Source organism: Amblyraja radiata, chromosome 14 (assembly GCF_010909765.2).
Source record: "Amblyraja radiata isolate CabotCenter1 chromosome 14, sAmbRad1.1.pri, whole genome shotgun sequence".
Taxonomy (NCBI): domain Eukaryota; kingdom Metazoa; phylum Chordata; class Chondrichthyes; order Rajiformes; family Rajidae; genus Amblyraja; species Amblyraja radiata.
The window spans coordinates 36358457-36386183 of record NC_045969.1 but is presented as its reverse complement, the minus strand read 5'-3'; the positions used below and the strand labels follow the sequence as shown (position 1 = coordinate 36386183).

The window sequence follows — 27727 nt, the reverse complement described above, 5'->3', positions numbered from 1 at the left end:
TCTGGGTTCACACCAGCGGCGCTTTTGCTGCCGGGGAACGGAACATTGACCCCGGGACGGAGCGAGAGCCGCTGGATGGAGGGGAAGGGGGAGGAGTAGGTGCCGTCACAAAGCCACCGGACAACGCGTGGCCCGTCACCAGGGTGACGGTGGATCGAAAGAACCCCCCTCTCCGTGGCAACCGGCGCCCTGGTTACCGGCGACTACATAAATAACGAGCGGCCTCCAACTGCAGAGAGCGGCGGCCGTCGTCGTGACCGGAGGTAGGTTGGTCGCTGGCTGCCAGCCAACCGGTGTTGAGGGGAATGGCAAGAATCTATGGACCTCTTACTCCACAAGGGAAGCAGGCCCGAGCCTGGGCCTCGAGTGTCTTTCAACCTCCCCTGCCTCATATTTTCTCCGCCGTCTGGTGGCCGAGCCGGACCGACGCCGCGATGTCTTTCTTAGACGACGGGCCCTTCGGTTTATTTTTCCCGGTTAAAGACACGAATAATCCGAGGTTTTTACTTGGAGGGACAAGGATTCACCCGCGGATATCTCGCCCGCTTGAGGGCGGGACGTCCGTCTTTTACTCACAGAAAACACCCCTTCTGCATCACTTTTTTTGTTATTATTCTTATTTTTTGGGCGAAGTTCACCCCTTCTGTCTCACTTTAAATTTTGTTACTATTTTCATTTTTCCCCCTATTGCTTTGGGCGACGTTTTGATTTTGTTTGAGTCCAGTTACTTCAACGAGTCGAGCAAGCTGCTGACCTTAACTGGGCTGGTGGGCACCTGGATATGGATGGTGTGCAAGTAGAAATGAGTTTATCTTGGGCATAGGCACAGCGGGCCGAAGGGCCGGCTCTGTGTACTGCTCTCGGTTGTGTTTCTGTGTTTTGTTTTGTAACGTAACAGTGCAGGGCTGCTGGGCAGCAGCGTCCCGACCCCGAACACACTCGGTTGCTAACGTGCTTCTTGTTTTATTTCGTTTCCCTGGCTCTAGCTTTGTGACGGCGGACAATTGATGCGACCAGACATTGTGATTGGGTTTTAATAATATTATTATAATAAATAACAAAAAAAAGCCCAGTGTTCAGTATTTCCATGCACACGCACACAGGCAGACAAATAAATAATAATAGTGCAAAGTCAAAAATAATGCCCCAAATCTGTATTATTTGGAGGTTATAGTGTTTAATAGTTGTAGGGAGGAAGTTGTTCCTGAACCTGGACGATACAGTTTTCAGGCTCCTTTACTTTCTTCCTGATATCAGGAGTGAGGTAATACTTGACAAGGGTGGCGTGGCTCTCTGATGATGCTGGCTGCCTTTTTGAGGCAGCGACTCTTATAGATCCCTTCGATGGTGGGGTGGTCACTAACTATGATGGACTGGGCAGCATTCACCACTTTTTTTCAATCTTCTTCGTTCCTACGTTCAAGTTGCCGAACCATGCCATGATGCAACCAGTCAATATGCTCTACTGTACCCTGTGGAAGTTCAAGAGAGTGTTTGTTGACATACGGAATTTATGCAGTCTTCTATGAATGCATGATTAGGTGGGATGGTGTGCCTGTGTGTAAAATGCTGTGTTCCGGTAATGCCATCATGCTATTAAACACCACTACCTCCTCCAACTGAGATCTGAACTACACAGACTTTGGCCATTGTTATTGTCTTTGCACTATTATTGTTTGTTTTTATATATTGAACTTTTTTTAGTTCATTATGATGTTTGCAGAGTACTAGGTTTACTGCTGAAAGTGGGAATTTCATTGTTCCGTTTCAGGACATGACAATCAAACACTCTTGATAAGAGAATGTGATGGCCCTTACACAACCTACACAAATTCACAAATAGCTTCCTTCCACATTGAAACCTTCAACTTGTTTTGATTGTCAACAATGTTTCCTGTTGTGGACACTTTCCCCATAACTTTCCAGGTTTTAGACAGATCATTGCCTTGATATGTATTTTTTCTCACACAAACTATTTGACTTGCTCTGTATTCCAGTATGTAGGCTCTGAATGTATAGTAACCAAAATTGCTGTCAATAGAAAGATGTTTGGTCGAGGATTACGTGAGAAAATATGATATTAATACAAATAATGAAAAACATGTTATAAAGGGATACCAGCAATAAAAATGCAAAATATTAACTCCAGGCAGTGCACTTTATTGTACAACCAGTATCTGCAGTATGGCCATTCAGGTAATGGAAATTAATCTTTACTGAATTCACAAACACATAAACATTTGAGATGTACAATATAATTTTCTAATTGAATTCATGTAGGGTTCATGTTTGTTTTACATTCAATTGATTAATCTTGACACAGTTGCCAACACAAGATAAAAATCTAAAAAGTACCATTAAAACCAAGTATTGTAAACAGCCACAAAAATAGTCTGCTGAGTGTTCCCAGCATTTTCTGTTTTGATTTCAAATTTCCAGTATACAGCAAACTTTTTGCTCTGACTAATTAAATCCATTTCAGACATGGGTAGGAAAGTTAAATATAACTATATCGTAGAGCACAAGTCTTTACTGTTTGCAACTCCAAATTTTGTGCCATTTGCAAACCGACTAACCAATCCATCTACATTTTTGTTTATAATCGCAAATGGGCGTCCCAGCACTGGTGACTGCGGAGCACCACGGTCCACATGATGTGCGGATAGTTTTCTTTGTAATACAATTTCTAAGTCTAGAGTAAGATCTTGTGTAATCGCACTCTATACTTCAAAACATTATGGATAAGAATGATTTAACCTCATTTAATTCTCATTTTCATTAATAGAATTCCAAAATACTCCCTTATCGAAATGAATGTTAGCTTTTAATCAATTTCCATTAATAAGATTGTCTTTTTCTGAAGCACTGGGCTGTGGAGGTTTGCTCAATTTAGGCTATATTTATCATAACATTTTCCAACACGCTGGGTTTTGATCCCATCCCCATTTTATGACCATGTAGTCTAGTCCATCAGACAGATCATACTCTCCACCATTGACATCATTAACATGTCACAATGTATCGGAAAAGCTGCCAACATAAGCAAAGGCTTGTCCCATCCTGGACATTCCCTCCTATATGCTCTCAGTGGATAAAATGATTCAGAAGCTTGAATGTGCACACCACAAGACTATGGAATAGCTTATTTCTCCTCTGCTATCAGGCTTCTGAGCAGTATAATTCTTTTTGATATCGAATTAGAGTTATTCTAGAAAGTCAGGGTGGAGAACACGATTGAGATGGAAAGTGAACATTAAACTTCTGTTGGAAAAACTATGGAGCTTTTAATCTAAAATTGTACACTAAAATTGTAAAATCTCAGAGGCATGAAATGTGGCCAGAAGAAGGAATATGGATAAGGGGGAGGGGTGGGATGGAATTGTGGGCGTGTATTCCAGGTGAGGCACGAGGAAGAAAGAGGGGGCGGACGGGGACGAGAAATGTCATATCCAGCTCTAATTTAATTTAATACATTTTGTTCTTGGCTTTGATAGCAATTGCATTTTCTGATTACTGCACATAACTACAGAGTTCTAATGCCTGTATGTGAATAATACGGACCAGAAGTGTTTGGTTATAACTTAGATAATTAGTACAGAGATCTGCCAATAAATGGATATGTTAAAAAAAAAAAAAACAGGTGCTAAAAATCTGAAACAAAACGGTGATCTGCTGAACATTTTGTAGCAATCATCAAGCATCAGTGGACTCTCCACTATTTTCTAGTGAACGCTGGTTGATATAAGCTTTCTTCATTTTGTTGCAGAGAATTATCTCTTTGTTTGGTGGATGTGTAGCCAATAGGCGGACATGTTTAGACTCATGCTCAATTGCTGCAATTGGGTGAAACGTCAACGAGAACCTGTCAGGTATGATTTAAATGTACGATTCCTGTTAGCAATGAATTTATCCATTATATGATAGAACTTTGTTTATCCCAGGAGGGAAATTGATCTGCCATCAGTCATAAACACATAAAATACGTGAGACATGAAATTAAAGTGATGAGTGGAAATGATTGGGGATGTGCAGGGAGGGGTGAGGGGAGTTGAGTCAATCTGTCTACCCCACGACAGAAAAGGGAGGAGTTGTACAGTTTGATAGCCACAGGGAAGAAGGATCTCCTGTGGCGTTCTGTCCTGCATCTTGGTGGAACCAGTCTGTTGCTGAAGGAACTCCTCAGGTTGACCAGTGTGTGTGTCATGCAGGGGGTGAGCTGAATTGTCCAGGATGCTCCACAGTTTGAGGAGGATGCTCCCCTCCAAGACCACTTCCCATGAATCCAACTCCATCCCCAGGACAGAGCCAGCCTTCCTGATGAGGTTGTTAATCCTATTAGCGTCTGCAGCCTTCGACCTGCTACCCCAGCACACGACAGCGAAGAAGATGGCACTGGTACCACCAATTGGTAGAACATCTGCAGCATCTTAATGCAGGTTTTGAAGGAGCGGAGCCTTCTCAAAAAGTACAGACGGCTCTGTCCCTTCTTGTACAGGGCCTCAGCGCTCCAGGACCAGTCCAGTTTACTGTCCAGGTACACTCCAAGGTATTTGTACTCCCTGGTAAACTGCACATCCACACCATTGATGGAGACGGGACAGGGGTTTGACTGGATGAAAAGAAAATATCTGAATTTTTACTAGGTTTGAAAATTCCCTGTGCATGACAATTTAAATGTAATAAAAGAGAGGATGTTTTCAATACTAACTTCCCTCAAAGGCACGGACTGGTTTTCAAAACTTTGTATAACAATGATCCCTATCTTATATGTAAGCCAGCAACATAAATAGTACAGTCAAATCAAAATAATTCAACCGGTTCTAATGTTAAATGTTTAATAATCCATTTGTGTACTTCAATATTTTCAATGTGTTAATTTATGTAATATCCATGTGCATTTGCTTAAGCTTAATCTATTAACATTACTTAAATGTCTGTGCTTAAAGCAAGTGGATATTAATGAAGAAAAGTATTTATTTATCTCTTAGCTAATGATATTAGCATCTGGCAGCCTAGATATTTTTTCAAAAGTATTGCGAATGGTTACAATAAATAATAATGTGTGTTCTATTGTCTTTGTTATTTTTGTAACCCTTAATTTTTTTTGCATTGAATAACTGAATTTACTGTTAAATTTTTCAGTGCAGTGAGAAACATTTTCCGAATGCCACAGTTTATCTTCCTCCTTTCCTCCCTTCCTTCCTTCCCTCCAACCAATCTTTAATCTGGTATAGATGTAAGCTCCAATTGTCTTGTGTTGCCTTGCCCCTGAAGTATATAGTAATACATTATTGCCAATTTGGTCTCGTCCAGTGTACAGCTGAGACCCAGCCTTGGCATGGTTCTAACAGCCTTTCAGAAAGCAAAACTCCCATCGGTTTTCCATACAGTCAAGTCAGTAAGAATGTTTACATTTGTCTGGTTATCGAAGTTCTTTAAAACTTATTTGAATTATTTCAAATGTTAATTAAAAATAGAAATAAAATTGCAAAAACAAAGTAAAGAAAACATATTTTATATTTTATTTCCAGGATAGGAATTTGGGTTCAGTTTATTGGGGATCTCCCATTTAGACCTGTTTTGGTTGATTTTGTTCCCCCTTGCAGTGTTGGGGAATTTCAGTCCAATTTGCAACTGCCTTTAATATTTGTTTATAATTAAATATAAGCTTCAGCCCAATATCTTTTGGTTGGCTCAGCTGATATTCAGGATTTGTGATCCATTGCTGAAGTTCAATCCCAACAGTTCACCAAATATATTAATAATAACTGGACTTCTACATAGTAAATACTTTCCCTGGAAAGATATTTTACAAAGCATAGAAACATAGAAAATAGGTGCAGGAGGAGGCCATTTGGCCCTTCGAGCCAGCACTGCCATTCATTGTGATCATTGGCTGATCGTCCCCAATCAATAACCCGTGCCTGCCTTCTCCCCATATCCCTTGATTCCACTAGCCTCTAGAGCTCTATCTAACCCTCTCTTAAATCCATCCAGTGATTTGGCCTCCACTGCACTCCACTGCAGGGAATTCCACAAAGCAAAAATATCGTTTGGGGTATTTTGATTATCATGTCTCTGTGAAATATGTCATGTTAAATATCAGTCAGGTGGGTGGATCACTGGCAAATTACTTCTGCAGAATAATTCATCTTGCCAGTTCCATCTGCCTTTTGACTTTTTGAGGATTGGTAGTTTAATAGTTTCCTGAATTTTATTTAGTTCGTTCAACATGTGGCAGGTGTTGGAATTGACGGAACGCCCATCGGCTGATTGCTTTTACCACATTAATTGCCTGAAGATCTATTTTATGTAAATGGAAAGACTCTAATCCTCTGACCACACTCCATTGGTACTTTGAAACGATATCATGTTTAAATTTAGAAAAAATTAGGAGTGACATTGTTGAACCCTTGGTTAAATTTGATAGGACTTGGGGAAAATGTATTCAACATTTTCACATAAGATAAATTGTCCCCTCTCCAACTGAATTAAATAATAATTCTTTAACCTTTATATGGTGGAACAGACTTGATGACAAACAGGGACTTAAATTGTTGAAATTCTTTGCAGCCCAGATTATGTTTTGCTTTTTTTTTTCTAGTTTGGGGCGGGGTTTGTTTTTTCCTTTTTTTTCTATTTATCTTTTTGTTTTTTTATATATAAGTTCTCTTTTAAACACTTAACTATATTTACATAGAGACCGGGAGGTCTATATTCAATTTGTATTTTGACACTGGACTCGTATTTAGGTTATACCTGTTATTAATGTAATCCTGATCCCTATGTATCAATATCATTTTTGTGTTTTGTTTGTTTTTGAAAAAACTAATAAAAAGACTTTAAAAGAAAGAATGTTGATAAATCCGCAGTTCAAGTTCAAATTCCCATTATTGCCCAATTAAGGTACAGTGGAATTTGAATTACCATGCAGCCACACAATCAAAAAGAGCACAATGCACAATAGAATATAACATGAACATCCACCACTGTGGAATCAACATTCTCCACTGTGGTGGAAGACAATAATCAGTCCTCCTCCTTTGTTCATCCGTGGTCGGGGCCATGAACCCTCCGCAGTCGCCGCTACGGACGGCCCGATGTACAGACCCTCTCGTCGGGATGCTCGAAACTCTGACGTCAGGGCGGATGGACACTCTGCTGCTACCGGAGACCGCAGCTTCACGATGTTATAGGCCGCAGGCTGGCGGTCGGAGCTCTTCTCAGGCGATTACCGGCAAGGGATCCCAGACTCCACGATGGAAAGTCCACGCCGCGCCCGCAGCTAGAAGCTCCGCAGACCGCGGCTTCAGGATGTTGTAGTCCGCAGGCCAGCGATCGGAGCTCTTCTTCTGGCGATCCCCGGCAAGGGAATGCCCGGCTCATTGATGAATAGTCCGCACTGCGCCCGCTGCTGAAGTTCTGGGCCTGACTCCGGGAGAGGCCCCACCAATCCAAGCTGTTAGGCCCCGAAGGTGGGCGAAAATGCGACTAGGAGAAAAGTCTCACTCCATCTAGGTAAGTGACTAAAAAAAAAACAGTTTCCCCCTTATTCCCCACCCTGACCCCTCCCACACTAAAACACACTTATAGACATACTAAAAACAAAAAAAAGTCGAAAGGACGGAAAGCTGCTGGCTCGCAGCGCCACCCGATGGACCCAGTTGGACGGGTAATCGTTGTTTGGAGCAGACTCGGTGGGGCGAAGGGCATGTTTCCACATTAGATCTCTAAACTAAATCATTACATCCACAAAAAATCTTTTTTTACAGTCTCTTATCCTACACTTTCGTTCCAGCCAAACCCGTAAAGTCGCATCTGCTCCTTTTGTAGGTTCTGATCTGTATTTATCTTATATCTCCAGGGAATGTTTTTTATTGTTCCTGGCTGATTTCCACATTTGTTTCTGATGATGCCGAAAATTAATTCTTCATTTATTCACAGACCCTTAACAAATATTGAACACTCAGTATGATATTTTGGCCTCTCAGTTTGCCAAATGGTTTGCTCCTTGTGATGTGCCAAACGGCACACATATTTTGTGCTCTGTTGGAACCATGCAACAGTGTTACTGTAGTGGTGAGAAAGTAATTCTGAAAAATGATTTTATTGGTAAACAATTTATAAATGATTTATAAGGTTTCACCATGTTCCGTGCTCTGCACTAACATTTGGTTCACGCTTATTGTTGAATGAATGGAAAAATTGTGCGTAATTAATGCAATGTGTTCATTTCACAGGAAAATGACTCTCGTGCTGTTGGGTTTGGATAATTCCGGAAAAACAGCAACTCTAAAAGGGATTTTGGGAGGTAAGGAATTTCTGAAAGTACAGTGAATTATAAATCTCTACTTCTGTTGTAGATAGTAAAACACTAAGTTGACTCAAGTTTTGTCTAAAATACCTCGTTTTGCTTCAAATACTCAGAATTTGAACAAATACTCGGAACAAGACAGCTAGAGTGATAATATAATTAAGCAAATAAATGATGAAAATTAAATTCTGCGTATTAGAACCAAAACAAGTCATGACAATTGAACATAAAAACAGGCCTCTCCTGCATTTTACTTTTTTCAACTTTTTTTTGCATATCTTGCACTCATTTGTCCCATTTATCTCTCACTCTACGTCATCGTCTATATCTCATCTTCCTTTCCCGTGACTTTCAGCCTGAAGAAGGGTCTCGACCCAAAATCTGCGTTACTCCAGCATTTGTGCCTATCTCAAAATTAGGTCTCTTTTTCATTCATCCTTGCAGAAGCATCTGCCAATACCCCCCCACAAGCAACAGATGTGGTGTTTTCGTTTATTAGGTTTATTGTTGTGACAGATATAACAAAAAGCTTTGCATATGATCCAAACAGATCAGATATATTATACATCAAAACTATCCATTTGCACTGCAATACCATAGCAAAGAGGAAGATACAAAGTGTAGGTTTAAGCCAGAGTTGACAGCGAAATGGATTCACATTATAGAAGTCACTGATTTTTGATTTTGTATTAGGTGGACATTAAGAGTAAGTGCAACTGGATAGATTGCCTTATGATATGATTGTCTCAATTTAAAGTTCTGCAGCTTTTTTTTGCTAGTTTTTAGAGGAGGAGGCAATAATGAATTTATAAAATCTAATAATCATCCTTTAGCTTTATTGTACTTCTTTGCACAGTTTAGGGGACCAGACGCTGTGGTCATCCCTATATGGGGAAGACTAAATTCATTGGATTATGGGGCACAACATTCCCGTCTATAAAAAGACTAAACCCGATCTTTTAATTTTGCACTTCATGGTCTTGTCCTTCGACCCCCCTCTAACATGGCTTGATGGAAGCTTGGGGAACTAGTTACTCCAGCTTTTTGTGTCTATCTATACCCAATGACTCTTACTTCGTATCCGTTTAGACTGATCATTTGAGCACAATTATTCAGATCAGAAATATTCTATCCCTTTTGTTTTTGAGACATTTGCTTTTGGTTATTTATAACTCATGTGGACTCTGCTTGACCAATTATCATTCCATTATAACTTCATTCCTCCTGCCTTTCACTCTTGTACACATTCAATTTTGTTCTTTGCTCCCTTTTCTCATCCTATTCTTTCTTAAAACTAGTTGCATCAACAGCATTTTCTAGTTCTTTTGTACAGGGCTTTTAATGTAGCCTAAACATACCAAGGTTTTTAATGTGGGTGCTTATCAAACAAAAAAATAGCAATAAGCTGCTAATTTATGAAATATAATGGTGAATGGACGATTTAGAGTTGGGATAACCTCAGCATGTCTCGCAGTACAGAGAAATGTACTGCGAGACCCCCCCCCCCCCCCCCCCCCAGATTCTACCATTCACTGCACACCTGGAGCAATATATAGTGACCAGGTAATTTACCAACCTACTCTCCTTTGGGTTGTGGGAGGTAATCAGAAGCATTAACTATGTTTCCATCCCCACAGGTGTACTGCCTGTTCTTAAATATTTCTTGCTTTTTATGTTTTGTTTTTAAATTTTGGGCATCTAGTATTTTGATTGCATTTTTTTTATTTTTTTTTTTTTTTGCAGAATCACCAACAGATACAGAACCTACAATTGGTTTTTCAAGAGCTGATGTAATGAAGGGCAAATACGACATCACCATCTTTGACGTGGGAGGTGGGAAAAACATCAGAAAGATTTGGAAGAGCTATTATGCAGACGCCTTTGGAATTATTTTTGTTGTGGATTCCAGTGACATTCGGAGAATGGCAGAAGTTAAAAAGGTTGTGGCTGAAGTAGTAAATGATCCTAGGATTGCTGGCAAGCCCATCCTAGTGTAAGTATCTTGTCTGGTTAGTAGGTAGCTGATTATCCAGCAGCTTAAACATCTGGCTAATATATTCTGCTTTTGTGAACTCCAGGATTCAAGAAAATCCAAGATTTTCTGTTCACTTGTAAGATCTTAATCTTGGAGTATTATGATTAATGTATTGAATTTAATGTCAGATTTAAAATTCGAGCTAAAGTGGATTTTCTCCACAGGAAAAGTGAACCTTACCGTTATTAAAGATAGTCCCAAAGTACTGGCATAACTTATGCGGCACATCTGGAGAAAAAAATGACTAGAGTTTGAAGACGGGTCCTGACCCGTAACGTCAACTATTCTTTTTCTCCAGAGATGCTGCCTGACCTGCTGAGTTACGCCAGCACTTTGTCTATCTGGTATAAACCAGCATCTGCAGTTCTTTATCAACTTTCTGTTATTATGTTGATGCACATCTTTTAAAGCAAAACTTGTATTAACACTTTTCCTAATTAATTTCTTGATTATTGTTATGGTGAAATATCTACTAATTCCAGACTTTTACCAATTATATCAGTGAGTACAGGTATATTTTGGCATGGAGGAAAGAATGACGCATACTAGAATATAACTCTGGCAAGTGTGAAGTGATGCATTTTGTTAAGTCCATACAAGGTCAGGACTCTTGTAGAAATGTGGAACAGTGGGTGCAGGTGTATTTCTCAAATCTTCTCTTCAGCTAGAATGGCTTGTTTTTAATTGCTTATTTTCCCTTCTCTTCCCAGCATCTGTGGAAGAAATGGACAAGGCAGCGTTTTGGGTCAGGACCCTTCTTCAGAAAAGGAGTTCTGAAGTAGGGACCGACCCAAAATGTCGCCTGTCCATTTCTTCCACAGATTCTACCTGGCTCGCTGAGTCCTCAAACACTTGCATTTTGATCAGGATTGTAGCATCTGCAGTTCCTTGTGACTCTGCCTCTCAGCTTTTCTCAATATACCTTTATTATCTTTAACAACTTGCTGAATTTGACTACAATATACTATTTAACTGAAATTAGCATTCTAGTTACCTTTTTAATGGTTAATGTGATGAGCTTTAAACATCTCTGATACAGAATAAGGAATAATTTAAACTATTCAATCTCATTCTATCTAGCACATAGTTAATCATTAAATTAAAAGAAAATATTGCCTTTTGTCTGCCTTCCTGGGCAATTTTCCCCTTAATCCTTTCTTTCCATCCACTATTTCTGTTTCCGTTCACTTTTACTTAATTCTCCTCTTCTGTTTTATTCTTTTCTTTAAGCAAATTTTTTGATGAGATGGGAAAATGGTTGCACTCTTCACTGAATTTGCTCTTGCTGTAGTATCATCAGCTTCCACTTCCAGCAAATCACAGGGCCTTTGTTTTCTAGTTGAAGAAGGAAGAGAAATCACCACGGCATTAAATAAAGCTACAGGCAACAAGTGAAACACCAACAACAGCATTGTCTGCATTGGCTTTGCTGTCTGTATTTTGCTGCTTGGGTGATTTTATCCTTGCTCTTCACAATATATTCTTTTGTGTTCATTGTTGTTCTTACAATGTTGTTGACGAGGTCTCCTTGCTCTTGCACCATAAGTGAAATCTGCACAAACATATCTTGCAGCTCTTTGATCTGGTTCTCGAGGCTGATCAGCTCTTTATGGCGGAGTTCAATTGTAGACATGCGTCGTTTAGTAATTTTGAGGTCACTGAGGTAGTTTTCATTGAAAATGCCCCACTTGTTGTGTTCCACCATGATGTTTAGCTCCTCTTCTGATACTTCCTTTCCAATGATTTCAAACTGACGTTGCATGAATTTCTTGCAACTTTCCTGCTTGTTAATTAGAACAGTGTTGATTTTGAACATGGCCATCTGATATTGCGTAAACATGAAAGAATATTGTGCTCTCTTAACTCTTGAAATAACTGCATCTTCTCCAAACTCTGCCATGGACTGTTTTGCATCATTTGATAATGAATCTAACTGTTTATGGATGGATGCAGCCCGGACTTTGAGGCATTTATTGAGGTTGGAACTGTCCTTTTTTATAATACTGAATCGTCGTGTGAAAAGCACGGAGGCAGTGCTTTGTTCACTCACTTTCTTTATATAATTTGTTAATTCATTAATTTCATCTTTAATTCCATGTGTGTAGGCTAAGAAATCAAGTATAACTGGTTCATTTTCAAAAATGATGACCTGGTGTTTAAAAGCCACATTGCCCCTTGTTTGCTCGAGTTTTTCACTTTCATTGTCTGTTGTAAGTTCACTCTCTTTTGCCCGTTGTCTAAGCTCTTGAAGGCGGTCCCTCATTTTGGCTCCTTTGGTTTATTGCCAAAAGGTTTTGCTCCTCCACTGCTTTCTCTACAGATTTATGGACTTTGAATCATTACAAATACTTTTAATTCTGTGCGAAAAGAAGAAACATTCTTAAGTTAAAATGTAAACCATTTGAATATTTCCATTGCAACTTCCTTATAATGCATTTTTTTCCTTCAGAAGTGTAACTAATTTGAAATTGTTCCTGTAATATTAATTTTCAAATTTCTGTGAGTAAAACTTTCCTCGTCAACTTGCATTAACTGGTGAACTTGCCCGTGTACAGATGAGGGAGGAAGTGGGAAAGGGGCCAACATAAACCTTTTGCAAAAGACTCCTGCTTAAAGTAAAGATTAACTGGGGGAAAGATGACAGAATTATAGATTTTTGTTTCTCTTAATTGATTAATCAAAAAAATTGTTGCAATAATTCTGTCAGACACTACTATAGACTTTTTAATGAAAATAATTAAGAATGCAATTGGTAAATTTTTTGTTGTATCTGGCACGGACTTTTTCTCGTATCTTTTATATTTAAGAGCAAACCCTCTCTTGCCATTTATTTACATTTAAAATGCTTTTCCAAAAGATACATACCTACTAGGTATTCTGTGTATATTTATTTTCAATAATATTTCCCAGTATTGTTTGGCTCCTTTAAAATCCCTATAGCTGAATATTATCACTTTTACTTTCCACCATTCACATTTTGTTCCAGTTCATAATTTCACCATATCTGTTACCAAAGTATTCTCTCAATCTGAGCTGTTCTACTATTGGCACTCTGAGGGGAAATCAGCTATGCACGAGAATCAAAGCAAAAAAATTCAAAGTGTGCCAAGGGTCTCGGCTAAATAAAAATCCTGGTCCTGCTAATATTGTCACAGAATAAAGAATATTAAATGCTTTAAATTTACAAAGTAATTCATAATGCAATGTTTAACAGTTATGATCTTTAGCTCTCAGTGCAACAGTTGTCCAAAATCAATCAGACTGTCTTTCATTATTCACCATAAGCATATTCTGCCACTGATATAGTCCATAAAATACCATTAATATTGTTTATACCATACCTCGTGTGATCTGGATAGTGTTAGTAACACTGTTTAAAATCTTAGCTGGAACTCTAGCTGCATAGCTGTAAAAATGTTGTTTGTATGAGCCGCAGCTATGATGGTGTGCTTCAAGTCTCATAGAAAGCTGCAGTTCACAATCTCTGGCTTTTATTCAGTAATACTCCAACGTTTAAAAAAAACCCAACTAGTTTCTCAGAGTAGATAACTTGACAAGCTTCCAAAATAAATCAAACAACTTGACCTTCCTAATGACGTCAAAATTGGGAATTTGTTTTTGGTCTGGGAATCTAGTTCTGTCTACTGGGAAATGAATTTGTCTTTTTCTGCAGAGGAATATACTCCTTGTCAGCTACCCTGTCGCCTAAAGCTTTTTGAAACAATTCAATAAATATTGCAGAAAGAAGCAGTGCCATGTAAATTAATTGATTATAGATTTCAAATGATTAAAATTAGAAAACAATCATTATGGATAATGTAAGGTAGACAAAAATGCTGGAAAAACTCAGCGGGTGAGGCAGCATCTATGGAGCGACGGAATAGGCGACGTTTTGGGTCGAGACCTTTCAGACTGATGTCGGGGGGGCAGAAAAAAGAAAGGAAGAGGCGGAAACAGTAGGCTGGGAAGGGGAGGGGAAGGAGGGAGAAAGCAAGGACTACCTGAAATTGGAGAAGTCAATGTTCATACCGCTGGGGTGTAAACTACCAAAGCGAAATATGAGGTGCTGCTCCTCCAATTTGCAGTGGGACTCACGCTGGCCATGGAGGAGGCGCAAGACAGAAAGGTCGGATTCGGAATGGGAGGGGGAGTTAAAGTACTGAGCCATCGGGAGATCAGGTTGGTTATTGCGAACTGAGCGGAGGTGTTAGGCGAAGCGTTCGCCAAGCCTGCGCTTGGTCTCACCGATGTTGACATCTGGAGCAGTGGATGCAATATATGAGGTTGGAGGAGGTGCAGGTGAACCTCTGCCTCACCTAGAAAGACTGCTTGGGTCCTTGGATGGAGTTGAGGGGGGAGGTAAAGCGACAAGTGTAGCATTTCCTGCGGTTGCAAGGGAAAGTACCAGGGGAGGGGGTGGTTTGGGTGGGAAGGTACGAATTGACCAATAAATACATTAAATTAATGCAATGGTTTTAAAACTAAAATATTGAAGACTAATCTGCCATGTTATATTCCCCTTGATTAGCCATTTCATTGAACTGGTTCTGGTAAGGACATTTGAGAACCAATTCATTATTTGTATTAAGGTACTAGTTTCAAGGTTGAAAGAAATGATGTCATTTTATAGATAGATTTCATCATTATAAATACATTAATCTTTGTTTTGAATCAGTATTATTTAAACATCTGTTTTTGTAATATAGTAAATGCAACCGTTTCTTCTATAAGTTATAGTCATGAATATTTAAATACGGGGATCATAGTAACTCTAAAGTAAGGAAAATTAAACTAGCATCCTTATTTTGTAAATCAAATTCTGAATTGCCTTTTTTTAAACAAAATTATGTTTAATCATAAAGATATAAGTCGTAGAATTGATTAGTATGCTCAAACATAAGGCAAAGGAATTAAATTATATAACAGATAAGATAAAGATGCTGGGATATCCTCTGATGAATGGATGACAGTCTAATTCCTTTAATAATGTATATTTTCTAAAGAAATGTGAGAAAATAAAGTTCACACAAAGGCATTTTAGGAAGTTCATTTGTCAATGCTCAACGTAAAATGTGTCCCATTTAATAACTGACTAATATTTCACCAATTATGTGATTACTTTTCATAAATAGTTGATGTGAAATATCATTAATTTATTTACTTTAGACTGGCAAACAAACAAGATTGTAAAGAAGCTTTAGGGGATGGTGAGATCATCGAATACCTTTCATTGAATAAAGTGGTCAATAAGAATAAATGCTACACCCATATTGTAAGTAACTATCTTCAATTACTTCAATTTAAAAGCATCTTTCTTTCCTCTACATTATTAAAGCCTTTGTGAAATTACAGTGAATCGCTCCTGTTCCCTCTATCGTCTTGACATCTCTCCTAGACTAAGATACCACAGAGAGAATATGATATTGTTAGTCTAATGAATATTTTTTATATGTTTACCATTACTTATTTATCTTCTGTTTACTAGTTTACAAACATAGATCCTGCTCTCAAACTGTTCTTGTACTTGGCAGTTTGTCTGAGACCATGATTGCTACTGCTGCTATATTTAAATCTTTATAGTTAATGTTTGTTCCCATTCTTGCTTTTCTTTGCAAAAATTGGTACCTTGCATTCAGAGGAAGGCAGTACTTTTGAAGGATAGAAAGCAACCAACACTGACAGTACACCAGAACAACTTTGGAATTTATTTTTGTATAGCTGTTCACTATATCATTTAACATTGTGGATAATGGTATCATATACATCAACAATAATGTGGTAATGGTGGTCATCAACTTATTAGCTAAGGTACTTCCATCCAATGCACATTGCTATGTATGTTGAGTAAATTAAGTAGTTGATTTATGCAACAAAAAAAATTATCCTTTCTGATGAGCTGTAAAATCAAGATGTGCAACTGGCTGATATTAAGGTACACTCTGCAGAATTTCTTGAAGGTTGAATGAACACCACTTCATTTTAAGAGAAAATATATTATTGGTTGTTTTCCCCTTTTACTTTGTAAAATATATTTGCCCATTAATCTTCCACATCTGTTGCTTTTCTGAATTACGGCATTAATAGACCTGCTGATATTCTTGTCAGTTTTCAGTCCGCCTGTTTGCAAACATCTTTGCTATTGCTATGCCATCTAACAGTAAATGCATAGTATCCATTTCTGGTTACTAATCAGCACATTGGTTAACTTGGCTAACCCCAACCCTTTAACCCATTCCCCCCCCCCCCCCCCCCCTCTGTCAACACGTCCCTTTGCGACTCCAGAATTCAACATTCCCTCTGAGTTATAGTCCTCAATGCTCATCATCCTTCCTCTTTTCTAATAAACCCTGTCCTTATTTTAATCATTGCTAGATCATGTTTTCACTTCCCAGCTCTCTCCCTTCCACTGAATATTTTTACTGCAGTAACTCAAGAGTAGAGCCAAAACCCTGACCTTCTATATTCTACTCAATCCTCAATTGACCTTCTGGCTGGCACATTTCCTGGGGCTTTTTTTTGCACTATATCGAATGCTATATCCAACTGTGTGGCTAAGCAACCCATCCTCAATCCTGATTGCATATTTTAATCATTTGTTTTCCAAATTCAAAATTTCATTGATATCATACTTCGGGATGACATTCCACACAATGAGTGTTGAAGTAATGGGAAAAGTTTGTACTCTTATTGATTCCACCCCACCATCAATTTTAAACAACAGTATATCCAAACATTTGTAAAAAGTGGTGTAAAAAGAAAATCATAGAATCCTAGTAATTCGTTCAGATCATTATACCCACACTGAGTCCTTCAAAATAGTGAAGGCAATTTAAAACACTGTGACGACTATGTCTATGGTCGTCATAAACAATGTGAGTTATTCAACTTAGTGTACAGATGATTTTAGTTTAGTTTAGAGACCCAGAAATAGACCCTTCGGACCCAGTATGCGCCAACCACTATCCTACACCCAGTGCACTAACACTATCCTACACACACTAGGCACAATTTACAATTTTATCATGCCAATTAGCCCACAAACCTATATGCCTTTGGAGTGTGGGAGGAAACCGGAGCACCCAGAGCAAACCCATGCAGGTCACGGGGAGAACATACAAACATACATACAGACAGCACCCATAGGGAGGATCGACGCTGCCGCGGGAACTGCGTAACCCTTTGAGTGAACCAGGCACCTTTTAGATCTTCAGTCTAACGCTCTCCCAACTGAGCTATTCTGGTGCTGAAAGATCAAGTTCTTCAATTAATTTGCTACCATTTCTGATTTTGTCTGTTTTTAATGCAAACAAGAGGTCCGGCCGTTATATGCATTGTCTTTGAAGTGAAGTAGCAATTTCCCCAAAGAGCATCTTTTTCTTCCCTTATTTTATACCAATAGGAACAATGTTGTGCCATTGTGGGAGACCAAATACGTATGGACGAAGGTGTTAGGAGAGGTCTTTCTTGGCTTTTGAACAACATAGTAAAGAACTATGATAGCCTAGTAGAACGGGTTACAAAAGACGTAAGTGAGCGGACTGTATCGGAAGAAGCCGAGAGACGAGAACGTGCAGTGAGAGTACAAAAAATACGCGATGAGAGGTAAAAGACATAAGTCACACGCCTGTTTAAAAAAAAAAAATAATAATAATAATTTCTAATTAATTGATTGTATACAGATGGGCCCCATTGGCATGCCGACTATCAAACAGCTTTTTGTGCATTTCAATGTTATTCCACCTTCGCATCCACTCCTTACACACCAGGGACAATTTGTAGGGGCCAATTAACCTACAAACTCACACTTTGGGACGTGGTGGCGATCAACCAGACAGAAGACAGAACCCGAGGTCAGGGTCGAACTAGTGTCTCGGGCGCTGTGAGACAGCAGCTTCACCAGCTGCATCACTGTGCTTCCCTTCCCTTCAACATTATGGCTTTGAAGAAATTGTTCCCCTGCCCCTAGATTTTAATTTCGACCATCTCCCCCGGTTTTTGAGGAAAAATATTTTGAAATAATTCCTTATCTGGATGCAACCTGGATTGTAAAGATAAAATAATGTAATATTCACATGCTTTCAAATCTAATAGATTGTATTTGTATAGTGCCATTAACATTGTAAAACATTCTAAGCTGTTGCACGGTAGAATTATCAAAGAAAATTAGATTCTTCATCACAAAGACTAATTAAGGCGGATGCAAGAGAAATTATGGTCAGAATTTCAGAACTTGGTGCCACTGCAAACCACAAATCAGGATGAAAATTTTAATTTGCCTGGATGAGGATTGCTATAGTTTCCTGGGTCCTCTGCTGTCTTCCCGCTACCATTCCCAACTGCTCCACGAGTCCTTGGTTTTATGTTATGCATGATTCATCCGTTTGAATGATGCTTTATGTCATGACTAAGCTTTCTCACACCAGTAAAGAACGTGATATCCCTAAAGGCCTTTAGAGTACCTAGGATGTCATCCGATGAGAGGTCAGCAAATCCTGGACCAGTCTTGTTTCATCTGTAGTCCACATTCTGCCTCTATTGTTTTGTGTAGTCTAATGTAGAATCCCTCCAATATCAAGTGTGCAATAGGCTTTTGATATTGGAGTTGAAACTGAGCTGTGCGTGTTGTCACTATACCCATTCAATCTGATTTGACAGAAGATTGGGGAGGGGAAATTGTTTTGTTGTGGTTGCCTTAAAAGCCACTCTGCTAATCACTCTGTAGCATATTTTAGGTGTCACTGACAGTACCCTCCTTTGCTCCAAGAGTGTTAAGAAGTTAAAATTTAACCTTTACATGTGTTTAAAAAAAAAATACAGATAGGTTCCAGTAGTATGCGGAAATTATATGTATGCCTTGAGTAATATTTAAAGATAAACTAACAACATTTATTAGTGTAAGCATTGAATTGTTCAAAAACAAATCAGGGTCACATTTACACATCCCTTCAGATTTTTTTTTTAGTCAATCCTCATTCTTCTCATACATGACGTTGTCATTATATAAGGCACCATTTTGACCGTGTGTGAGCACTAGTACTTGGTACCATTGCACCAATAATCCTGGAGCAAGAGTTTGGGTTGTTACAAGTATGCTAGCATAAGTATTGCCAGCATAAATATTGACTAGGAATTAATTATTTAAAATGTTTTTTAAAAAAGTATTAAAAATATGTATATTTTTGTCTTTGTAGAGAAAAGGAAGAATATCTGGGACAACCTGCAAATCAGGAAGATAGTGATGAACCCGATCAAAGCAAAAACCCCTTTCAACCCATATCCAAAGTCATTAACTTGGTGGGTAGTGATATATATGCACAAACTGTTTTAACATCATGCCATTGGAATAACATTCATATCAATTTCTAAGGTGAAGCTTTCAGTTAATGTAAATGTAATGAATTCTGAACTAATGATTTCTATAATATAACGCAGGTAAAGTTCACAAGTTATAGGAGTAGAATTGGACCATTCGGCCCATCGAGTCCACTACCATTCAAACATGGATGATCTCCGCCTCCTAATCCCACTTTCCTGCCATCTCCCCATAATCCTTGACACCCGTTCAAATCAAGAATTTGTTTATCTCTGCCTTAAAAATATCAACTGACTTGGCCTCCACAACCCTCTCTGGCAATGAGTTCCACAGATTAAATACCATTTAGTCTTTAAATAAAAGACTAAAGAAGTTCCTCCTCACTTCTACCTCGTCTTTCTAAAAGAGCGCCCTTTAATTCTGAGGCTATTACCTCTGGTCCTAGACTCTCCCAGCAGGGGAAACATCCTTTCTACATTCATTCTATCTATGCCTTTCATTATTCTGTAAATTTCAATGTAATCCCCCCTCAACCATCTAAACTCCAGCGGGTAGAGGCCCAGTGCTGTCAAATGCTTATCCTGTGCTTACCCACTCATTCCTGATTTATTCCTGTAAACCTCCTCTGGACCCTCTTCAGAGCCAGTACATCCTTTCTCAGATATGGGGCCCATATTTGCTCACACTACTCCAAATGTGGGTTGACCAGCGCCTTATAGAACCCCAGCATTGCATCTCCTTATAGAGCCTCAGCATTATATCTCTTGAGTAAAGGATTATAGTAAACATAGAAAATAGGTGCAGGAGAAGGCCATTCAGCCCTTCGAGCCAGCACCGCCATTCATTGTGATCATGGCTGATCATCCCCTATCAATAACCCGTGCCTGCCTTCTCCCCATATCCCTTGACTCCACTAGCCTCTAGAGATCTATCTAACTCTCTCTTAAATCCATCCAGTGACTTAGCCTCCACTGCCCTCTGTGGCATGGAATTCCATAAATTCACAACTCTCTGGGTGAAAACGTTTTTTCTCACCTCAGTCTTAAATGACCTCCCCTTTATTCTAAGACTGTGGCCCCTGGTTCTGGAGTCTGCCGACTACTCTTTTTCATTTTTATTGATTAGTACTCCGTTCCTTCCATTTCTCATTCTCACTGGCTTTTTGTTCTCTTGTATACCTGTATTATTTCATTAAGACAAACTTAAAGGAATTAATTAAGTTATCTGCCATTCTCCATCTTTAATTCTCCGGTCTCTGCCTGTTAGGGGCCCACACCTGCCATTTTTTTTTAGCATTTTCCTCCTACAGCCCATTTTATGTTCACACCATTCGAGGCATGCAGTAGTATGGAAACGGGCCTTTTGCCCACCTTATCCATGCCATCCGAGATTTATTCTTGTCCCATTTGCTCACATTTAGCCCATATCTCTTCAAATCTTTCCTATCCACATGTGCCTGTCCAAGTGTGTTTTTAAATGCTGCTATAGTACCTGTTTTAACTATCTCCTCTGGCAGCTCCTATACACGCACCACCCTGTGTGTGGAAAAAGTTGACCCTCTGGTTCCTCGAATATTGCCTCTCTCACCTTAAATTTATGATTTCTCCTACTCTGGGTAAAAGACTGTATTCATCCACTCTATTCCCCTCATGATTTTGCACAACTTGTCTTGTATTCCAAATGGCAATTCTTTATCAATTTCTTGGTTCTCCTAAATGCTCCCATTCTTCAGGTCAAAAACTATTTCTGACAACTTATGAGCTTTTTAACACTCCCTTTAATTCCTCATGCCAGCCATTCACTTATTTTTGTTGGGTTTTTGGGCATTAAAATAATTGTCTTTATTGTTCTTGATGTCAGAATGAAGGGAAGATAGCGAAGCAAAAAAGGAAGCAAAAAGTAAAGTCTGCTGAAGATTATGTATCAGACAATGAAGCAGAAAAGGAATTGCCCAAGGCCATTGAAATACATACTGGGGATGGCTTACAAAACCTTCAGCAGATGAAATCAGATGTGTCAGAAGATGAAGAACAATTAACTGATGTGTTACGAGGAGATAAGAATCAACAGAAATTAAAATTACGTGGTAAGTAAACAAAGTGAATTGCTTAAAGTATGAATACTGTATAGAATCCCTTTGCAGTGACAGTTGAAATGTGGGTCATGCAATGTTTAAAAAATGTTAATTCAAAATGTTCATATTTTGTTGTACATTTAAAAGTCTGTATTTTCAACAATAACAGGGCTCAAAAAATTCAAGAAGAAGCACTTGAGGAGAAGGAATAAGGTAGAACCAGTCAAAGTAAATGATGAACCTGACGAATCAATTTCACGCGTTGTGCATGGTAATTAAAAATCCTTTTGCTCCGACATATCCATAAGGAAACAGCAATTAAGTAGTCATCAAAAAGAACAAATGGATTTGAATAGTGTGCTCAGAGTAAATGAGATAATACCTTGCAATTGGTGAATAAAATTATAGTTTTATGTATTAATAAGACTGGTCAATCCAGCTTTACCTCTTCCTTTCCCAACCCCCCTCTTTTTAAAAAAACAAACAAAAAAAAAAAAACAACATTAACCTGACTTCTGTTTGTATCTATCGAGTAATGTTGGGTGGTTCAAATTTATGCAGACCATGAAGAACTGCAGTTGCTTTGTGTCTTTGGACCAATTAATAAGGGTGATAAGATAGGGAGGGGGAAAATTCATTCCGATTTCAAAATCCTATTTAATGATCTATACTGGAAAGTGTACGTCATGAATACATTCTCTACCGATACAATAGGAAGAATTTGAATACGAGTGATTTATGTGTTTGCAAAGATTTATATATAACTGTAGCTTAGCGGAGCTTTTTATTTTAAGAAGCAAATTTGTGCTGGGGTAGGGGTAAAGAAGGAATGTAGCATTCTACTGTCCAAATGAAAGCTCGAGAGCTTTAATATTGAGAAGCATCATTTTGAAAGCCACTTTTCTATGTTTCTCACATTTAATGATTCAATGGTAATTTATTGTCTCATGTACCTAGGTAGAGTGAGATTGATTTTTTGCATACAGTTCAGTAACAATCTTGTTGTAAGTGGGGCACAATCATACTTAAGTACAATAGTGTGAGGTTAGTAGATCACAGTGAGGCATTACAGAGAGTTGCCATGTTTCCAGCGACATCTTGTGCCCTTCAAGTTCGGAGTTATTAAACATGTGAGAGTCTTAACTTGGCCATAAAGGCTCATTGTCCAGGCGGTGGCAGTGGGTTGGAGTTGCAGGGGTCAGCCTGACCAAGCGATGTGTCGATGCCCTCCACCGTTGCTCCGCCGCTCCGTGCCAATGCAGGCTGCATCTGATCCACACGCATGGCCATTTGGAGCGGCACCTGATCTAATTGAGCCCAGGCCTCCAGCGGCCCACTCTTGCCGACACATCGATCCGGAACACGTCGACCCGCGAACACGCCATCCCTCGCCTCACACGACCACCACATCTCAGCCTCCATGCCCAATGGCGCCTCCCAGGCAGCTGACCTTGGAACACCCGGAGCGCCTCCAAGTGCACGGGAGGTAAGACCCCAGCTGGATCACCGGCACTGTTGGGATTTTAAATTGTATTTTCACTTGCTTTTTGTAAAATGGTGAAAATTATTTAGATTAGAATGGGCACCAGTATCATTTATTTATATTATCCCTTCATATTCACCTTTCTTTCTCTATACCCTCTTATTATACAATTATCAATGCATGCTAAATTTATTGGAGGTGGATAATAGTTGCTCAGTATATTTTGAAATAGATATGCAAGGAATTCCATGAGCTACAGCAAAGGGACAGTCTGAACTTTAATTGAATTAAATTAATTAAAATATTTGTGCCTTTGAAGTCAGCTGGAAAATCAAAGAAGCAGCCTTATCAATGGCATCTATTCATGGAACTAAGTGTTTAAGTTCTATACCAAGCTTCGATTCTAACCTTCTAGGTGCCTAGTTCCTGTAACTCAGTAATAACAAACAATAAATGAATTATCCCTATACGCTTGAACCATGGATAAACATTTCTTTGATAAATGTAAAACTTGAAAAAAAGAGTCTTAATCTGTTAATTTGCTGAAAGTGCAGGGTATAATATTAATATTTAAGTGCAACATGTATAATAGATTTACGATAAAGGTTGTATTTTAATATAATTATAGTTAATCTTCAGTTTGAGTTTTCCAGCTACTGAAGATAAAATATACAATATAATATTAGGGTCATACAGCAGGGAAACAGGCTTTTGACCCAAGATGCCCCATATCTACACTAGTCCTTGGTTTACTTTATTGTCATGTGTACAAGGTACAGTGAAAAGCCTTTTTGTTGCATGCTATCCAGTGAGCAGAAATACATGATTACAAGCAAAAACTGCCTGTGGTGTACAGATACATGATAAATGGAATAACTGCATGCCTGTGTTGGCCCATAACCCTATAAATCTTTCCTATCCATTCTTTTAATATAATAAATTATAATGAATCTTCAGATTGAGTTCTGCAGTTGCTAAAGATAAAATAGATATTTCAGTAAAATAAATGGTGTACCACTATTTAAAAGGTTCTAAGTTAAGATCTGCACTTCCCCTTTTTTATAACCGTTATACGTTATCTCCTTGTAATTCAACTGCTTCCACATTAGCTTCCACATTAAAAACAAAATTGGCTCATATTCTATCTGTTAAAATTATTTATTTGGAAGTATGTACAAGTTTTGATCCTATGTGGCTGGAAATGTTTAATACAAGAATAGTAAAATGAGTAGGGATATATGTGTTGATGCTTGGTGTATAGATTACCGTTACATTGAGAATTCCAGTTAGAAATTAAGGATCAGTATTTCTATAAGGGGTGATCTTCTGTCGAAGATTTCTTGAATCCAGTTTCAGTCATTGCTAGGAAACCACTACCAAATGGACAATTTATCTGTTAAAGTGATCTTGCAACTTCAGTCTTTTCCTAAATGAAACTATAAAAGATTCTGGATCACTTCGCTCTTTTGCTTTGAAATACTGCACATAGCCATTTAAACTAAACATTAGTTTCTCAATTTAAAATACATGGAGTGATTGCATGGATTATTTTTGTTCATGGACATAGCATTTTTTTTTTAAAATCTCACTTTATTGAGGTTTACCATCAAAATTGTAGCAATGATCTCTTAAGCCAGACTTGCATGTTTAATGGTTATTTTGTCTGTCTTCATTTAGGTAGACGAGTTACTTCCAAAATTCTCAGAGCTCCAAGACTTGAAGTTTGCTATGAATCTGAACTTGGTAAAAATAAATTCCCACTGATTGGTGTTGTTTGTGTGTCCTTTGTTTGAATGCTATTTAATTTTTGTAGCTTCAGCTTTCACGTAAAGCTTACAGCATAAATATCTTAAAGCAATTATTCTTCAGACTGAGAGTCCGGGGAGAGTGAGACACAGAGAAAAGGAAGGGTAAGGTGTGAAAACAAGACATCACGGAAAATGGAGAATAGATCATTGTTAGCTAGGAGAAGGTGACAATGAAGTATGCAGAGATAAAATTAAATAGGGGGATAGTCAGACTGGTCAGATAATTTGTATGGGGGAGGGGTGGAGAGAGAGAGAGGGAAAGCAAGGGTTATTTGAAGTCAATATACCGCTGGGGAGTAAGCTGCCCAAGCGAAATATGTGGTGCTGTTCCTCCAATTTGTGCTGGGCCTCACTCTGACAGTGGAGGAGGCCCAGGACAGAAAGGTCAGTATGGGAATGGGAGGGGGAGAGTGTTTAGCAATTGGGAGATCGGGTAGGTTTCATTATACTGAGCGGAGTCAAGGATCGAACCTGGGTCCCTGGCGTTGTTGGGCAGCAACTTTACTATCTTTGCCACTGTGCCTCCCTTCTCTGCATGGAAACCCAATCACAGATTAGGCAACCGGTTTGCAGAGCTGTTACACTTGGTATCCCAAGGGTGAAACAGTGTGACTGTTCTCATGGGGCAGTTATGTTTTTTTTAATGGAAAGCCATTCATTGTCTGAACTGTAAAAAAATATATATTATTATCTAATGTTAATTAAATTAATATCATATTAAGAAATGGAATTAGAGTCCAAATAATGCCTAGAATAATACAATATGGTAAATGCCATTAGAGCTAAATATACAAAAGATATTTTGCAAAATAGTTATACCCTGCACTAAGATGTAAGTTGATTGGAAAAACTCAATGGCTTGTCTTCAGAAGAATTTAGATTTGTACAATTAGTTCGTACTTTTGGTGCTGATCAGACAATGTTATTATTCTACTTTTAACTTGGTATATTTCTCATTTATCCTATTTTGCAGAACATTGCAATCCGCCATTGCCACCGTTGCAATCAAGCTCGAAATTAACCTCTGATACCTGGGTTACCATCTAACTGTATGGATGTGATAAGAATAATTTTAGATAAATGCACATAGAATTGATAAGAAAAAATCAAATTGGATAAGACTTTTTAGATCTACCATCAATTTGGACAAGAATTGACTAGTGCCCCAAAATACAAACTTCTGTATTCTGCATTGGACGTCATTGTATCGAAACAGCATTGTGTACAGATATATTAGGTATCTGGCATATTTTACAATCTTGGTGAATGGAACAGATGTGATGATACACTATGGATACACAGACGTGATGATACCTTCTACATGTGCCTAGAACACTTTATATCATTTGAGTTTAAGGACACCCACTGAAACATTAGTAACATTAATTTTTTTATATAGAACAAAGCGTTTTGAAGTCATTTGAGCAAAATGCCTTTTGACAAATCTTTACAGAAAATACAATGTAGTCAGATTAATTTTGTTTTGAACTATAACTGTGTCGATTTGGTTAGGCAAGATGCTCAAGTAGTCTTAAATTTATCTCTACTGGCTACTTTAAATTTAAAAAAAAAGCAACAATTATTTACTACCTAAAGCACAAAGTTTAAAAAATAAAATATAAATAATTTGCATAATTCCCTTAAACTGTTGAACTGCCCCTATAACACGCAACTAATCTCAGTTGTTGATTGCTGTAACCCTTGTCTTCAAAGACTCTTCCCCGTCAATTTGAAAATGTATCACAGTAATGTTGATTAAAGTTAAAATAATTAATAAGCATGCAGCTTTGACTTTCTGAGATGATAAACCTATTTTTCAGGCGGACTCCTAAAGTATTGTTTTAAACAACATTTGGTTAAATCATTTGTATAATCTATTCAGTCCCTTAAACTTGAACTGCCTCCGAAAAACCTCTCAACTGCTGCAAAAGTTATCACAGTTTATGACCGCGGTAACATTGCAGCATTTACCCCAGTTTTTGATTTTTGATAACACTGCCACAGTTATCCCAGTTTTGGATTACTGTAACTGCAAAATTTGTCTCATTTTTTTATTTATTGTGGTAACACTTGTCTTTAAAGATTATCAACCCCTTCAATCAGCTATATTGATTAAGTTGAAGTAAGAATTAATATGGATGTAACACCGACTTTCAGATATGATTAATCTGTTTTTGCAGTGGACACCTTTATAATTTGGGTATGTCAGTAGTCATTAATGGTATGTCATATTCAGGGTTTATTTTCATAATTAAACTGTCCATAATATTCCATTGTTATTTTATTTTCTTGTTTGAAAAAATCATTACACATTTGTCAAAATGATGTGCTGGAGGAACAGTCTCTGTCCCAAACAACATTTGTAAAAAAAAATTGGCCCAAGCATCTTAAACTTTGTCCCTTTCATTCGGAAATGTGTGCATCCATATTTAGCTAAATGCTGTTCATGCTGTTGGATTGTAAAACACCCAAGTGGAACATAAGGTGTTCTTCCAGTTTTGAGTGTGGCCTCACTCTCTATGGTTGATGAAGCTGGCCTAAGATTTGAGGGTCAATAAAGGAAGAGGGGGAGTAGCAGCCGAGACTTCTGACAGGCCTTGGTCGACTGAGTGCAAATGTTTGGCAGATAAATAGGTGCAGGAGTAGGCTCTTCGAGCCGCAATGTGATCATGGCTGATCATCCGAATCAGTACCCCGTTC

At 38.4% G+C, this 27727-nt stretch overlaps 2 protein-coding genes across 2 annotated transcripts; one reads left to right on the top strand and one right to left on the bottom strand.

Moving 5' to 3' along the window:
* On the top strand, positions 1 to 27398 carry arl13b (ADP ribosylation factor like GTPase 13B). The gene is made up of 11 exons (XM_033033139.1): positions 1 to 263; positions 3767 to 3869; positions 8241 to 8311; positions 10058 to 10307; positions 15516 to 15621; positions 17749 to 17951; positions 19541 to 19643; positions 21523 to 21748; positions 21906 to 23222; positions 24897 to 24962; positions 26001 to 27398. The coding sequence occupies exons 2-9, from the start codon at positions 3811 to 3813 to the stop codon at positions 22013 to 22015; spliced, it is 1128 nt and encodes a 375-aa protein (XP_032889030.1). The 5' UTR covers positions 1 to 263; positions 3767 to 3810; the 3' UTR covers positions 22016 to 23222; positions 24897 to 24962; positions 26001 to 27398.
* On the bottom strand, positions 11501 to 13803 carry stx19 (syntaxin 19). Its single transcript, XM_033033140.1, has 2 exons — positions 13691 to 13803; positions 11501 to 12706 (listed from the first exon to the last, which is right to left on the bottom strand). Exon 2 carries the CDS (start codon positions 12610 to 12612, stop codon positions 11728 to 11730), a length of 885 nt encoding a protein of 294 aa, XP_032889031.1. The 5' UTR covers positions 12613 to 12706; positions 13691 to 13803; the 3' UTR covers positions 11501 to 11727.
* Positions 27399 to 27727: the final 329 nt, after the last annotated feature.